The sequence below is a fragment of the Macrobrachium rosenbergii genome, chromosome 55, assembly GCF_040412425.1.
Source record: "Macrobrachium rosenbergii isolate ZJJX-2024 chromosome 55, ASM4041242v1, whole genome shotgun sequence".
Lineage (NCBI taxonomy): Eukaryota > Metazoa > Arthropoda > Malacostraca > Decapoda > Palaemonidae > Macrobrachium > Macrobrachium rosenbergii.
The window spans coordinates 80,970,483-80,988,264 of record NC_089795.1 but is presented as its reverse complement, the minus strand read 5'-3'; the positions used below and the strand labels follow the sequence as shown (position 1 = coordinate 80,988,264).

The following is a 17,782-nucleotide window of genomic DNA, read 5'->3' as shown; positions in this document are numbered from 1 at the left end:
TACTCTGATGTTGGAAGTAGTGGGGTGGTCAAGTCTGTGTAACTATCTGGTAAATTAATATACACCTTTATTACATGATAAAACTTTAAAGATCCATACTATGTGGAGAAGGCAGGGGTGGCATTCATGAAAAAACACAGAATAATGTGGAGGGGATTGGAGGAGGTGGTATTCATTCATGAATGCTTTAGTTGCGCAAGTGCAGTGCATGGAACTCCCCAGTCTGAATAAGCAAGGTAAAAAAAAAGGGGTTTACTTAATGTGAATTTTTCTAATATGTACTTATCAAAGTTCTTATCTTCCGATAATGACTCTGAGTATCCATTTCAGTTTTACTATGATAATGAACAGTGTTGCCTTAATATATTTTATACATTATTTACGATTCAACTTTGTAAATTCTTTGACTGTCTCAGACAATTTTCTTCAAGATTTTGGTTAACAAGTTCATGCTTATTTTAGGGAGGAGTAAGAGGTTCCCAGGCTATGTGCACTTGGAAAAAATAAAAATTGAGACTAGTTTACTATGTGCAGTTGCTGGAGAGATATTATTACATCCAATGCAACTATGCACTGTTGTCTCTGTTTCTCACTACTACATTTTCACTTAACTACACCAGTGTGAGTTATTAAAATTAAAATCATCACACAACAAACTTGATAAACAAAACTGACACTCTACTCATAAGGAGCTATGCAAGTACAACCAATACACTTACCATGCCTCCTTATCTTTACGTTTAGGATATTTGATAAGTGGTAAATGAGTCCGTTCGTGTGGCCGTTGAGCTCTTATAAATCTTGATCCATGGCGAAATTTTATCTCCAGCCAACGAATGGCATCTCGAGCACCAAGACTTTCCCTTTTTTGTTGATCTAGCAGGTCAATGACTGAGGAAAAATAATGGTAAGTATTTACTACATAAATTTTGGTTTTACCCTCTTTTGTCAAAATTCTGCATATACAGTCCTTTCCCGAGGATTTACTGACCCCATAATAACATACACCTTTCAAGAAATACTTTTCATAATATTTTAAAAGTAAAAAATGGCAGTGATACCTGTTTGAGGAATGATAATCATATGGGTAGGTTTTGAGAGCAACATCTTAATAGCAGTCAGGTGGTTAATGAGAACTGTAGCATCTGGTACCAGATACAACCCAAGAGTGGCTCTGCGGGCTGTACGTTCTTCCAAGTTCCGCACCTCGTGCTGCAACCATTGAGCAGTAAGAGACTGCATACCAGCCAAACGTCTAGATTCTTTCTTTGCTGGAGGAACAGACAGTAACTCTTCTTCTGTTGGTGATGCTGAGGATTCACGACTTGTTCCTTCCTAGAGAGAGAGAGAGAGATCAATAAAAACTGAAACAACTGTTTCCACCACTGTTTAAAATGAAAAAACTGAAACTCAAGCACTTGTTAACTTCTATTCTGAACCAAAGATAAAAGTCAGATCTCAAAATTTTGAGAATTATTCACATTCCTAGTCTAAAAAGCAATTTTGTTCTAACAGAGTGTAAACCAAATTCTTACCTGATCATTTTCTTTGTTCTTGATTTTATCATTATCAACTCCTTCCATGGAAAAACTGTATACACCAGCATCATCACACCACAAAGGAGTGTCTGATCGAATGCTCATCTCTTTCCCAAACTTGCAAAGCCTCTCTACTCGTAGGAGTACCTGTTAATGATGGAAAATTTAAGACGATACAAAGATAATGCAAAAAAATACAGCAAAAGTGCAGATGTTAAAGATAACAAGATAGATTGATTTATCACAAGTGAGTTTAATACGACTCCATACAATAAATTAAGGGGAGGAAATCTGGCTAAAAACTGTTTATGTTTAATAAGATTATATTCATTCAATGATTTGTGGCTTTCCATATCAAACACTTATTAAAAGTATCGAGCTCAGTTATACTAGTAATAAAAAAAAAAAATGTGATGAGGAAAATGAACAGTTTGTCTGAGAAGTAGAAATATGGGAGGAGCAGGATGAACAATAGGAGGGCAGCCCAAACAACCACAGAAAGGACAAAGAGGAATCCAGTTTAAAAGTCCAGAAGACAAAAGAGAAAGGAAAGAACTTATACATCTAACCTTTTACTGTGTAAAGAACTTGACCAAGCTTGACAAGATGGGAGGGTAGCATACTGTTTAACCAAACCACTAAGTTAACATTCCTAACTCTCATGGGATGTGACAAAGGTTTTTGTCGAAATATATCAAGATGTTACTTCCGGTATTGCAACCCATTATTATTATTTCATTAAAGAGATGGCCATCTGGATGCCATTGAATCTGTACTGCAGCTTCTCAATCCCTCAAATGAGTGTCTTGTGGCAGCAGGTAAATCATATATAACAACTGTCCAAAGTCAATTTATTCCTTGATGTTTTGGTAGTACTTTCTACCATTTATCATAAGGCAAATGATGTCAGGGAAACACTTATGCTATATTTATACCTGTAAGCAGGCTTACAGAAATTTTTGGCAATTTTTGATTGGCTGTCAAAATGATATCAATGAGAGAGAGAGAGAGAGAGAGAGAGAGAGAGAGAGAGAGAGAGAGAGAGAGAGAGAGAGAGAGAGAGAGAGAGAGAGAGAATGTCTTACACCAGAAACTCAATGTTTCTAAATAGTGTATCCTCACTCCCACCACCTTTTGTTGCTGGTCATAAACATACTAAGCTACTACAGTATTTACACAGACAGAGAGAGATATTTCTTACCAATTCTGAAGATTTCAAATTTAGAGACTTGTGTGTGCTGGCATGGTAAGTAGGAATCAGTGTATGCAGTAAGAGATCTTCTGGTAATGGTGTACTTTCCATGCACTCCACCATAGCATCTGGACACTTGGTCTTCCCTTCAACTGAATTTTGAACTATATCAATCACTTCTTCACGAACACCCTGTGAATCTGAAATGTTAGACCCATGAAATACTAGAATTTATCAAACATGGACATTAGAAAAAAATTAGCATGGCAGTAGTCAATGACCCTAATACGTAACAAAATTATGAAAATAAAAGCATTGAATAGTGCATGGTTCCATGAAAATCCTGCTGGACTGATAAATATCCTATAATCTGTACGCAGCTTTTAACAGCTTTTTGAAACTGAAAAGTATAGCTGTACTCAAACCTATTAGGCATGGCAAGGTGAACTGTCTTCAGTGTCAAATACTGTTCCAAATGGTTTAACTGTCTTCAGTGTCATCTACTGTTCCAAATGACAACAGTATTTCGAGTGCAAGAACAGAAAACATTAAAATACAGTGCACTAAACTGGTCAACATTAACAGGCTCAAAAGAGTGCTTACAATTCTTTAGGTGCTCTAAATCGACTCTTAAGAGGTTGAGAAGTTTAGCAGTAGCTGTCCACATTGAATCTGCAGTTTTGATGCACAGGTGAATCACCTCATCTTCGCGTTTCAACCAATCACAAGCAACAAACACTGCTGCCAACATCCCTTCTTGACCAATAAGCTGAAGGTGTTCCCCAGCAGTGAGACCTTCCCACTGATCTGATTCAATTTTCACATCCTGTAAATATATCCAATGAATTACACTACTAAAGTAAAGTTGAACCCCTTATTCTCAACATCAAATTTAGAAGCAGGAAAATAAAAAAAAGCACTACAAACTATATATACTGTATATGAGTATTTCCAGTCACACCAAGAAAGAAAAATGGAGGATCTTTAAAATTTCAATGAAAAATGTTGTAATATATAAAGAACATTATGTAATTTGACCTTAGACACTGATACTAATTCGGTTAAAAATTCTGCTTTGGAAATTCCTTAAGTGTTCAAATCTACGAAATTCTGCTGAGTCAGAAAAGAATAAAATTGACTAGAATATACATACAGTACTGCCAATCAAATGAGTTAGTAGCTTTTAGTCAATTTTCCAACTGCTTTCCTCTAAAAAATATTTACTATAACTACATCTGACTAGGTTTCTCACCTCATCTGTGTCATCATCATCGTCATCTTCTGAACAACATAGCTGAGAAAAGTCTAACTCCTCCTCTTCCTCCTCTTCATCACTAGAGATTATTTCATCATCATCTTTGTCTCCTTTATCATCATTTTCTGAACCTTCTGAATCACTTTCATCTTCTGCATTTGGGAAAAGAAAATTAAATGTATAAAGTAAAATCTGTCATTATTTGATGTCTTATGAAAATTACAAAAAAATCAACAAAGTATAGGAAAATTACAACAAAAATCAACCTAAGTAATAAACACACAAATGCAATGATGCCATTCACCTATGGAGCAGAAACTAACCTTTCAAAAGGTTGTTTGAGGAAAATTCTGTAACCTTTCCAAGACTGCTTTTAAAGCAGAAAAACTGGTTTCTTGTATGTCACCAAGTTTAATTAGAGCGAGTTTTGTCTCCCCATTTACAGCCTGAGTAAGAGCAATGCAGAGAGAGAGAGAGAGAGAGAGAGAGAGAGAGAGAGAGAGAGAGAGAGAGAGAGAGAGAGAGAGACTCAATCAATGAAATACTGAGGTAGCACCACCACCACCTGATAGCACGACTGAAATAACATCAATTGTCAAGTTACACTAACCATCGCTTATGCTGAGGCCCTCACCACTCAATCTGCGTCTCCTGCGTAGGTTTGCAAGCCTGTTGTTACGTTTATTTTTCATCTTTTTCTTGCCACTATTACTGTCTATTAATGAATCAGCCATTCCTTTTCCATCTTTCATATCTTTGGAATCACCATTCTTATCTTCAGTTTCTTCCACCTTCAAAGAAAATAATGTGTTTAATAGATAAAATTAATGACACGACTACCAAAGATAAGTACATAATATAAAAAGATATAATACTGGTAATTCAACTATTAAAGCAAATAGTTAGAAAACAGTAGGTTTGGTTGGTGCAAGGACTTATAATCCACAACTGTCACAATACCATATGAGTTATGAAACAATGTGTATAAACCTGGTTTCATTATGCCACAGATGGCCTATAAACTGAGATTTTTTTACAAAATAGACAATGAACTACAGGAAAAAACAGGGGTTTTAATGCCATCAAAATACAATACTCAGCATCTATTTTTATCTAATTTTTTTGTTTGAGCAAACCCTATAGCATAGGTTACTGTACTTGAAAAATCTAGCTTTTACAGGCTTTCTAGTGACTTGAGAAAGCTTACTGCAAATTGCATACAAAACTGTTCCAGTGTTAATCTAGTATACTAATTTTAGCTTGTGTGTGTTTTTTTTTTTTTTTTTGTACCTTCAAGAACTTTTGGTGCCAACACAGGCTTTCTAAGGATTTGTCAAGATTCACGAAGAAAGTTAACACACTACTATATTAATGAACAAATGCTACTATATTAATGCACTTGGCTAGTGTATACCACTTTTATCTTCTGATTTTTTCATAATCCTCATAACTATGAGCAGACAAAGGGTACGGAGTTATAAGGAATATTTGGTGTAAAAAAGGCTTTCAAGTAATATGTAGAAGCTTCTAAGTTTAAAAAATGAGAATAGTGCACGACAGGGATGCAGCTAATAAGGACGGTTTGCTAAATTTTTTTTTCTTTATTTATTGTGTATGAAACCTATTACTGGTGTTTGCTGAAGCAGAAAATATCATAATATAAAGATGAATGGACTGAGTTATTTTCACGAGGAAAGACATTTAATGTATTTGGCATGATCAACATTACTAACCTTCTCTTGTTCTGGCAGCAGTCTAGTTAGGAAAGAAGGGTCAACAAGGGAAATGCGTTGTTCTAGTCGACTTGTTACATGAGTAATTAATGTCAATAACACAGATACTAGAAGAGCTTGTGCCATGCTTGTATGGGATAAACCTGAAAAGCAATGAAAAGATTGGAAACACTATAAGCTGTTTGCCTCAGATTACTTACTCCAATTTTTTCCTCTCATTCAGGAACAAATCATTCTGCCTACTAAACTGACATTGCAATTCTGCATTTTCTATGAAGATTGAGTAATTATTAAGATCACAGATTTCAGCTTAAGAACACTGCATAGAACTCTTTGTTTACCTTGTTTCTTGAGCCTTTGGGTACAAATACACAACACTGCACACACAGCCACCATTGCTTCAGGGGTTAGGCTGAAAGGGATCACTTTCTTCTCTGGGGTCTCTTCAGGGGAATCTTGACCATTGAAAGTTGTAGTCTTGGACATGTCCATTAGGTGGAGAACCCGGTGTGGGGGAAGTCTCAGATACCTCATTATCAGCATCATCATCGGCTTCTAACACTTTTCCCAGCTGGACAAGCACATCTTGACACAACTGGAAAAAATATATATAATTATTATATTTTGTACATGTCCTAAATTAAGGAAGATTTAACTATTATTGTATAAAATTAAAAATGACTACTTGTTAATGACACTCCATCCCCTGATAAGGACTCAAGAAAACCAAAAAATCTTCCGATATGTTTACCTACCAATGCAAAACAATATTTTCTGGACATACATAATGTACTTACATATAGAAAAAATCTCCCACAATAAATATTTCAGATGTTGAGACTTTCAAGATAATACTCTATTGTTAAAACTTACCCTCGCTACCTCTTCAGAGTTGCGATTGTTTATCAGATGTGAAACAAGTGTTAACACAGTGTGTAAGAACATTTTGTGGTGGTAAGTGGGTGTACTATCAACTTCTCTTATTTCTGTTCCACTCTCATATATGGCACGACTCTTGTCTAATAATCTCTTCAGGTTACCTTCGGCTCCTTCAAAAGTTTTTTCACAAGTTAGCCTGAAAAAGAGCTTTATGATTATACCAGATAGACATACATGATTCCTGAAGCCTGCTGTTAAGTGCTAACACTTGGTAACAAGTTTTAAAACAAAATAACATTTTTAAATCAAACTTACTACTGCGGTTTGTATATTAAGACATTTCATAATGCTGAGCTTACCACCATATAAGGAACCCAGATTTTAGAAGAATGGACTCTATGTTTAATATTGCTATCCAGTAGATATGAACTGCATGATCACTGTCTGACCAAACTACAGTTTTGTTCACATTCTGAGATGTGTGTTAACTGCCTATGATACAGTCTACAAGATTTCTTCAATTTAAGATTATTTTTAAGAATAACATCAAGGTCAGAAGGCAGGATCAAATTAGCAGTGATACTATAAGGGGAATTACAGACGTTCATGTACGAGATGATAATGAATGAGAGATGGAGATGTCTTGGACAAGTACTTTACACCATCCTAGCAAAAATAACATCTAAGTGTCAGCTGGAGTCCTGTTTGCATTGGAAGAATTGAAAAACCAAGACCTACTAAGATGGGAATTAAAAGACTGGAGAGTGAATATGAGGAAGCCCATTACATCACATGGTGTTGGAGGTAATGATAATTCATAAGCTTTTCAATGCATTTTGTATCCTGACTTGGCTTGAATAGAGTTAATTTTTCTCTTGGTCAGTCATTGCTGAATAATTTCATTACTTCTCCAATATTCAGTACTATGTTTATCAACACCAGTTTTTTGTTTATTTTTAACTGGCTCTTTTTGCAATTATCTGATACTAAATATTGAATATACAGACTTTCAGTTGATATCCTTCAACAGTTACAGTTGCTTTGCATGTAAAAGTGTTAACAAGATTTAAAAATAATTGTCACCCACGAAAATATCCCATTTTCTCTGGTGGTAGCATCATAGAGAAAACGGGTTGTAATGATAAGAGATACCTTTATCAAGATTTCCTGATTGTTTCCAGATTCTTGAACGTCCATAAATATTCTTCTTTTGCCGTTTCATGAAAAAAATTTTTTTTTTTTCAAAACTAAATGCTTAAATCTCCAATAAGACTGAAACAAGACTTGTGTTTATTCAGTATTAGTTGCAGAATAAGTAGTAAAAATTTGAAGCAAACGCCTTCAATTGTAAGGTAGAAACAGTCATTTACTTTTATAATGGGGTCTTATGGCATTGGTACTCCCCATAAATGCAAATTTTAGCTAACATATAAACCAAGAGAGAGCACAGTTCTAATCATTTGATTATATTGTAATTTCAGGGCATATTTCTTATATAACAAAATAGTTTTAGTGCAAAAATCAGCTTTCTGTCATAGTTCCATAGTTAGTACAAAATAAGCAATAATCTTTTTTAATCTTTTCTCAAAACTTATTTTCAATATTAAATTCTTGTTTCTCTAAGAACACTGAACCAAATTCAATGAAACTTTTCCAGTATACAGTATCTTGATTTTGTCGTCAGCAAATTCATTTTTGAGTGAAAGTTTTTATTCTCCATATTTTTGAAAAGTGACATGATTTTTTTCAACTGAAAAAAAAAAAAAAAAAAAAAAAAAAAAAAACCTAAGAGGTAGAATTTCTAAATTTCCCCACGAGAATTTTCATTATTAATTGTAGAATAAGTGGTAAAAATTTGAAGCAAATTCCTTCAATCATACGGTAGCAACAAGTACTTACTTTATAATGGGGCCTTATGGCATCAGCGATCCCCTAACCTGTTAAGCGCCCCGGATGAGCCGCAAACGCAACGTATCCACGCTTTTTCTGCAATTAGCGCCATATCACTGATGATAGTTTTTTTCAAAAGTTAATATTGATTTTTATGCTTATAATTCATATCTGAAGTTAAGAGGGAATTTTATTAAATGATAGATAAAAACTATTACTACTACTATTATTTTATTTCATAAGACTACAAAATACTGAATGAAAAGTGCCGTACATACATGCACTATTATTCCTTCGTATGCCAATCTCTAAAGCAGGGGGCTACACACAATCCATCTATGTACTCGTGATTGTGGAGACAAATGTCAACATTTCATCTAGAAACTGATTTGCAAATCTGTTTGTTTCTTTTCATTTAGAATCAATGATTTCATCAAATTATTTCTCAAAAATTTAATGGATTTTCTTTATCCTCAACTGAAAATTTGGCCGATCAGCAACAAAAGTAAAGGGATCTCTCTCTCGGAGTCCAGTCACCCGCAATGAGAAAGTCATCTTCACTCGCTATTGGAAGAAAGTTTGTTTCTTCAATATCCCTACCGCGGAGGATCAGAACTAGAGCTCATCATCAAATATGTTCAGTATCAGACACCCTCTGCCTAGGATTTGATTTATCTCACCTGGAAGACATACGCTCCCTTTGTGACATTCATTGAGAACGGCATCAAAACCGTGTTGTTCTGAAAACGCCCTGCCGCATTGAAAAAATAGTCATCTAGGCATCAAGTTACCAATTGAAAAGAGCTACAGGGAGGAAATAAGTCAATCAATTACAGGTTACGTGTTCTGAGAGTGTTACCAAATGATGTTCCAACATTTTCGATACAAGTAAACGATATTACGGGGCTGACAGCTTGAAAAGCAGAGTTAGTCCTGAACGTATTATCTCGCTGAAGGCGCCACGAGTAGATCGCAGTAAACGATATTACAGTAGACGCTTTAACAGGTTAAGTAGCATTCCTGATATCTTGAGCATTTTGACTCCTATCTTACTTAAAATTCAAAGCTTATTTTTTTAAACTCACTCAAGAGAGCATTTGGAAGTAAAAAAAATTCTGAAACTCATTAACACATTCTCTAGATTACTCTAGGAAAATAAATAAAAGATAAATATGCCACCTTAAAGAGAAATTCTTATGTAATACTCACGCTCGAAGATAATGTGCAACTGCAAGCAGAGGCTGATCATTTGTTGAGTAAACAGTTGCTAAATTACTGTGCGTTAGTCCACTGTCTGGTTGGTAATGGAGAGCCTAAGGTAAATACATCTAATTAGTCCTGTAAGTTTAGAGCATCTTGGTTTTCAATATTAAACACCAAACTTTAACTAACAATCTTTTCAGGGGAAAGCCTTCTCAAACTGATATCAGCAGACTGAACAAACTGATCTGTGAATACTAACCTGAAGATAATAGCGTACAGACAGCGAATGAGGTGGTGAAGAAGGTAAATCTAACATGTAACGAGTGAGATCTCCCAAGCACGTCAGACATCTATGCAGGGACTCTCCACCACTCTCACTGCTACCTGATATCTTTGTATTGTCATCTTCACCTAGAGAATGAACAAATTAATCAAATAAATTACAATAAGATCCACGGAATGGAAAAATTTATTTTATTTAGCTTTCTGAGAAATTGATACTTATAGAAAACTTTCAAAACCACAAACTACTGTACTTGTAAACTGCTGAGAAAAATAGACATTACTGTACTAGAGGTTCTTAACAGCAACTGTTCACTTCTCATCCATTCTTCTGATCTTTTCTCACCTAGCAGTCCAAAATCATCAACTTGTCTTAGTCAATTTTTTTTTCTCTCACATTAAAGAAATTATTTGATCCTGCTCAATCAGTGTCTTAAGAATATGACTCTGGTCATTAAATTTTTAATATACTGTAATAATAATAATATTAATATCACAGTAATAATAACAGGATTAGGGAGGGTAAAATTCTTTCTAAATATTCAGTAAATAAAAGTAGAGTACAGTGGTCACTAAATTGTATACATCCATAATGGAATAGTCAGTATTCAAATTTCTTCCTGCTGATGCAGTTGAGTTGTTAATGGTGTCATTGTCATTAACAGATCTATCACACCTGGTATTCCAAATGAAGTGCTCAATTTTATTTTTCATCTTCACCACTGGCATGAATGTTGGGGTTCAAGATATATAATACAGTATATGCAGAAGATTCAAATCTTACTGCAATTTTAGCAATCATCTAAAGCAAAATAAAGTAACTAACCATCTTCAATCCAAATCAATTAAAAATGGTATATGAGACTGAACTACAGTAAATTCAAGAATTTTTTTCCCATTCTCAAATATATACAGTCAGAATAATCGACAACACTTGCTACCTTTAACTCTACTCACTTTACAACAAAAATCAATTTCCTAATAAGAAAGGCATTCCAGGTACTGTTCATAAAGCATTCTAAATTTACACACTACTGAATTAATGACCCATGCATTATTTTTACAATAACATTTACTAGTTTGCATGTCAGTATCATTCAGTAACTTTTTCTTTTAAACAAAACTGCTCACAGTGGTGCTTCCCTTTTCCCAAAGAAACATATGTACTTCCACAGGCAACCTCCTTCATGCCTTACTTCGTGAAGTATCTTCTACCACTGCATTTTCTGTGTTCCCAAGCCAGTACATGCAATGTATTTCACAGTATGTCAGCACCCAACTTCTGAGGTGCTACCTTTTACCAGATGTCTTTTACTTTAGTCCTAAGTTTAAGAAATTTTGAATGCTACTTAATTAATGAAACATATTCCTTTGTCTTATCAGTTTTTAACAATGATTCTTTCTGCGTTTTTTCAATAAACAGTAGCGAATATTAATTTATCTTATTTGAATTTTTGGAGTTACTGTGAAACTTGTTTCAAATTCCGATGGTTTTTTAAATTGGTTCCCTACCTGCTGAAATATTCACACCCTCTGTCATGAAAGATATAATCTCTACAACAAGATAAAGGCTGTCCCAAGGTTACGTCACGGGTTTCGTTCTGATGCCATGCTGTAACCCGCACAATGACGTAACCTGGAATGTCGCAAAAAAATGTATAAAAATGAGAAATGCCTTACCTTTAATCCTCTGGGTGTCCTGTACAGTATTTTACTTGCATTATGCATTATGATGTGGTGTGCAAAAAAAAAAAAAAAAACACAAATTCTTACTTTACATTGTAACTGTATGTGCTTTTACTGTTCTGTCACAGTGTAAGACGACGACATAACCTCGGAATATCCACTGTAACCCAGAACCAATTTTTTATGAATATATCTGACTAGCGACGTTAACTCGGAATGATGTAACCCGAGTCTGACGTAACCCAGGGTCTGCCTATTGATCAACATAAAAATTAAAACCCTGATACAAAGCAACAAAATACACAAGTCTTTTCTTACTTGGATAGGGAAGCAAATCTGCCAACTGGGAATGACAGACACTGGATTGCACTACAGAATGTAGCAACTGATGATAATATGCTACTCCTGACCATAGGTGGTTGGATACCCAGCATGCTTCACTACTTGACCATGTAGTACCCTGTATATTGAAAAGGTTTCAACAATTTTAAGTAAAGAACCTATGCATAAATCAGCAAATACATTGAGCATTGTTCCATATTCTTGTATTCCAGAAAAAATGGTGAATGATTTGGTAATGGTAGTAAAAAATTTGGTATTGCTCAAGCTACGTTACTTTAATAATCTTTTCTTTCCAATGCAACTTAATACTGCAGTATGCTATATTAAAGTTATCTGTCAACCGACAATTACATCTTCAAACCAATAATGTTTGAGTAAAAAATGGAACCAACTGCCACAAAATTTAAACATTTTCCCAAGCCAAACATTTTCACAATTAACATTTTTTAAGTGAGAAACAAGGTTAACCAAACAGTATAAAATGAAGGCCAAAAAACTACCAAATGCAAATGAGATGTTCTACTGGAATGCTTGTAAATATTTCTAACATTTAATCAATGTGTGCAGCAAATACCATATAGAAATTAAATTTACCTTTCTCATTTTCTTTGCCGAAGCTAATGGCTCATAGTAAACCTTGCGCCACAGTATCTCTTCCATGCGACGTGCTTGACTACCTGGTGCCAATAAGATGACACGTTGGCATGCATCTCTCAACCTGGCCCGTACACCAACAGCCTGAGCTGAAAATAAGGCTCCAACTGCCCCTGCTTCCCCAAGAGCTGCATTTGCACGACAAACACACTCACTCACCTGCCTGAAATGACAACCATCAAGTCATCCAGACGTCCTTCATCTTCTCTAAAGAAATGGTTATATCTTTGGAATGTAACAGAATTAGCAACAACAATTTTATGATATTACAAGTGATAAATGATGCCAGTAAAAATACAAAAAGATTCATGGAAGTGCATAAGGAGTGCTATGTGACAGGTTTTGTCCCTGTAAAACTGTATCAATGGTAGTATAATTGTTATAAGTATGAAAAAATAAACAAGAATTAGTAGTTATTGTATGAAAACAGTGGTAAAAATATGGAAAAATCAACAAGAATTAAAGTTGTGTCAAAATAGCATCCTAAATTAAGGTGATTTCAGCCAAGGGAGAGACATCATCACCATCAGTGGTTGTACACCAGATATTTCCACAGTTGGAGGAAAATAAAGATTTCATTTCTCCTTTCTGTCTTGTGTATTTTAAACTTTAGTACAATATGGTCAATGTACAGTATTCCTATTTTCCCTGAATCAAAGACTTTCTCAACAATATAGTTTACTGCTTGACAAAGTGGCATGCAAACTAACTGTTCGTTCTTTCTATGAACTAGTGGGGCAACTGGTAACCACTTTTCACAATTAAGAAGGTTAAGGCTTTTACCTGACAGACTTATGTTACTGTTTTCCTTAAGTACGTGAGAAGACATTTTCCAAAGTTGTGAAACCAGATATGAACACCAGAGGTTACCAGTAGGATTGTCTGTACAAAAGGTGTCTTCTAAAATTATGGATCCATGGGGATGAAGTCGAAAAATGACAAAAAATTGAAATTTCTACCTTCCAATGCTGTGTGGGGTGGTGGGGAGAACCTCCTCAAGTCAAGATACTGGATCATAGGTTTGGTTGGGATGCATAACTTTCATGGTACATTTGTAACCTGCCTAGGATTTGCCATCCTAAAAGTAGGATGGCACATCCTAGGCTATATTGGGATGTATCCTTTTACCACAGTAACATTTTCCTTTCTAGTAATGACATGAAGCCTGTATTTTTCCACAAAGTATCTCTTGTGCTTTGAGTACATTTCACCAGTGTTCTTGGCTCTAACTTTTCATTCTAGTTTTTCCCTGTCCCCCCCCAAAAAAAAAACATTCCACACACTGGTTTCATTACTGGTCAAGAACTACTGAAGAGATAACAAAAAAATTTATGATTTGCCCCAAATAACTTACAGTAAAAAAACATCAATACCAAACTATACATAGCTGCAAAAAGCCATGTTAATGTTACTTTGCTAAAAAACTGAATCTAATAGCACCTATAGGCAGCAGTTTTTTTATTAGGATATATATGGTGCAATAGGTAATAAGCAAGATATCTACCATTTCTACATTGATGTAGGAGTTATCTGTATGTTTTCTATGTCTGCAGTTCAAGTTTTCTGCAACCACCATTCACAAAACCTGAAAGTGAATACAGCCTCGGGTGCACTCACCACTGGGTAGGAGTCGGCACATTAGATTGTTGTGCACCCTTCTTATTAACACTGCCAAGTTTTCTTGACATGAATCAACTTATTTTTCCAGTGCTTTTCTTGCGATTTCTTTTAACATTTCACAATCATGTTCATACTTTCAATAGTTTGTATTTTCCCAATTCAGAAACGTTAGCTCTTCAATGACATTCCCATGCACTGTTTGGCTAGACAATGGGGTAAGAGAAACAAAACTGAGGGTAGCTCCAATCATAATGGTTAAAACTGCACAAAACACAAGATAAGCCAAGCAGACAACAAATAATTTGGCTCATGTATCTGGCAAAAAATTCAAGATGCATGCTTCTGGTAAATATTAATTTTGTCAGCCCACCCTAAGCTACCAAAAGTTTCTTTCACACCTGTTCAGGAAGGATACTAATTCTCTTCCCAATGTCATAGTTTTGCATAATTAGCCTATTCTGTCAGCACAGTTATGTCTATATAGTAATTCTCCACCAAAATTACCTGGGCCTCCAGTGTATAACATAGGCTACTATCCTACCAGCCGTATGATTGCAATCAACTTCTGTTTATAAAGTAAATACCAAGACGCGATAGGCTATAAATAGTGCACTGTTTGTACTGGTTAGGATAACTGTCAAAAGTGGTCTGTTATATGAAATATCTTGTCAACACCAAATTCTTAATTTGCGAGTTAACAAAATTTTTACTTTATTCTGGTTTAGCGAAATTCCACAGAAACATGTTTAAACAGTAATGCATAACTTGCCTTCTATAATTAACCTGGAATTTGACTTTTGTATAGTATTTTGGTTGCTTATCAAGAATTTACTGTATTTTTTTGGAGGTCGACTGTAATTAACCTGTAATTAAGCTCTGAACTTTATCCAACAAGGTAGGGGACCCCTTGGGAATGCAGGGTTTTGGACAGGGTAGACCAGGGGGAGAGATTGAGCTGATATGTTAATGTACGCTGGCCACCCTAGAATGCTATCGCACATGCGCAGTGTTATAGGGAAACTTTTGGTAAAAAGCGGAGCGGCTGATTGAGGGAAATGGGGGGAGAGGTGGAACACAGTCACATAGATTAAATATCCAGCCAATTAGGTTGCAATATGAACTTCAAACTGAGGAAAAGTGGGGATAGGGAGGGATCGAGAGTGATCTCACTGGAGGGTCTGGGGGACAGAACCCCCGGCTAAGTAACACGTAAGTTAGGTTAGTATAGTTCCTTTTATAATAGGTTTCCTTCACCTGGCCCCTCCCCTTCCCTTAGCTGATCCCTTCTTGAACATATGACTCCCAAATGCCTTAAGCATGCATGGAACCGTTCCAGGGTGGCCAGCATAACAATCTGTTCTCTCTCCCTGTGTTTTACCTCACCCAAAACTCTGCGTTCCCATAGGGTTCCCCATCTTGTTGGATAGAGATAGGTTAATAAAAATTGACCACTAATACACAGTACCGCCACCTCCTCATCGGCAACACTCAAAGTATAAAAAAACTCAATTTCCAAGGTAATAGGCCATGTGTAGTAATTCTATAGAATTACTATTTATACAACTAGCTCAGGAAGGGGTGTAGAGGTCATGTATGCAATAGACTGCACAACCAAAATATCAATTCCTAGTAATGGGATTTCATCATTATCATGACAAACGGTTGTGCCACCTTTTCCCTTACTTAGGTTAGAAGCAAAATGAGTTCTCTCCACTCTTCTCCGTCCTATGATCTTCCTGCCTGAACTCTCTTCAGGTTAAGTCTTCATCTATCCCACTTCCATATGACTTGCTGCTAATTCCTTAGGCATATAAACTGCTCTCCTGATCATAACACAATTTTCCTTCTATACTCCAGCAGTAAATCTTGGCATTCTATGGTTACACTTTATCAGACTCCTCCAATTTCCCTGTCAGTGCCCACATTTCTGCTGCACAGAAGAGTAGAAGCCTTGTTCACTCATACTGTCTGTTCTATACCAATGGACCATTCTTATTTACTTATGGTATGACAATCTCTCTAATTCACCCATGCTACAGCTACTCTTGTTTCTAACTACTCTCTCATCTCCTGCTTTCAACTCTTTTGAGATCTCCCCCTATACTGCAAGTGTTCTGAGTTCAGGCTCTTACTTGAACAGCAACAATTTCCTACGCCTCATATCTCGAGTTATTTTAATCATGCAGCCACCTGTGCGTGAGATGATCAGGAAGAGATGATTTGCACTTACTGAAGCCATCCAACTTGTGATCATATGCAGAGGGACAATTATATTTGAGCATTGCTTGATTATCATTTTTAATTATTTCTTAATACTCATGGACTAAGGATCATGAGTATCAGTCATATATAAGAAGGGATTTTTCTCTGGAAATGTGTATTGTACATGTGTTTTCTTGATATGTTTTCTTGGTGTTGAGTTGAGCCACAATGCAGTAAATCACATCTCGACATCAAGAAACATATGTGAAATTTGTATCCATAAATTATTGTAACTTAATGATGTGCCCAACACGGTGTGGAGAACTGGTAAGTAAAATCTGCTTGTTTCTCTGTCAAAGTAAACATAAGGTAATATAAACCTATATTCCGTTCCATATTTTAATGGTAGCATAAATTTGTTTCATTACGTGACCTAAAGTAACTGCTTCCTCACAATGAACACAGTACAGAAACTGATCACTAGGGAGGGAAGAGTCCTTCAAAGAGCCAAATAGCCTAACAATTTGAAAAGATGATCTAATTAGCTGCTTCCCCATAAAGAACACATTAGCCTAAAGAAACTGAACAATGAGGGAGGTGGGCCTTCAAAGAGCTAAGTAATAATTATTCTTACTATTTTGCAATTATTAACATCCCTAATTTGAAAACAGTTAATTCCTGTTAGGCTACCAAGGATTTTGCACTCAATTGAAGGAACTGTCACCTAGGAGACCTTGAGGAATAAGAAAACTATGGCATTGGGTATTCGCCATATGGTACGGCTGGCCTATTAACCTACAACCCAGGGAAAATCATGGACAAAATGGAGCATACTAAGATCTCGGCTTAATCAACGTAGGGCAGGTGAACAGTGATACGCAGGTCAAGGTGAAATCTTCAGGATTGCCTAAGGTGAGGTACGGCCTAAAAGACGAGAATGGCACAGACTTGGGATAACTTAGCTTCATTTTATTAAAGGACAAACAAACTGGGCGACTTTCCCGTCACAGATGAAAAACTGGCCATTTATTGCCTAAAATAAAATAAAGGAAAATACGTAGCTCAGAATAGCCTCCGTGCCCTGACCTAACGCAGGCTCACACGTAAAAGAGTTGCGGGCGTTACTTTACTCTTACTTCAGAGCTTTGATCTGATCAGCACTTCTTCGTCAGCCCTTTCCCTGTATCAGTAAGTTGATCTTTCACGACCTTTAACTCATCATATCACAATCCTGCGAGAAAAACGTCGAGAATTTATCCCGCTACGAGCATCGGACATGTTCCACGAAACAGCCAAGGTTGATGAT

At 35.9% G+C, this 17,782-nt stretch overlaps 1 protein-coding gene across 1 annotated transcript in view; it reads right to left on the bottom strand.

The window, feature by feature from the left end:
- The window catches only part of Smg5 (Smg5 nonsense mediated mRNA decay factor), a 23,621-nt gene extending 5,839 nt beyond the window's left edge, over positions 1–17,782 (bottom strand). The window contains 16 exon segments of the mRNA XM_067099097.1: positions 720–891; positions 1,062–1,335; positions 1,536–1,685; positions 2,740–2,930; positions 3,334–3,556; positions 3,983–4,137; positions 4,596–4,776; positions 5,719–5,861; positions 6,060–6,198; positions 6,200–6,313; positions 6,592–6,793; positions 9,697–9,800; positions 9,950–10,101; positions 11,977–12,118; positions 12,595–12,817; positions 17,613–17,782. Coding sequence (XP_066955198.1) covers positions 720–891; positions 1,062–1,335; positions 1,536–1,685; positions 2,740–2,930; positions 3,334–3,556; positions 3,983–4,137; positions 4,596–4,776; positions 5,719–5,861; positions 6,060–6,198; positions 6,200–6,313; positions 6,592–6,793; positions 9,697–9,800; positions 9,950–10,101; positions 11,977–12,118; positions 12,595–12,660 — 2,408 coding nt within the window. The 5' untranslated portion in view covers positions 12,661–12,817; positions 17,613–17,782.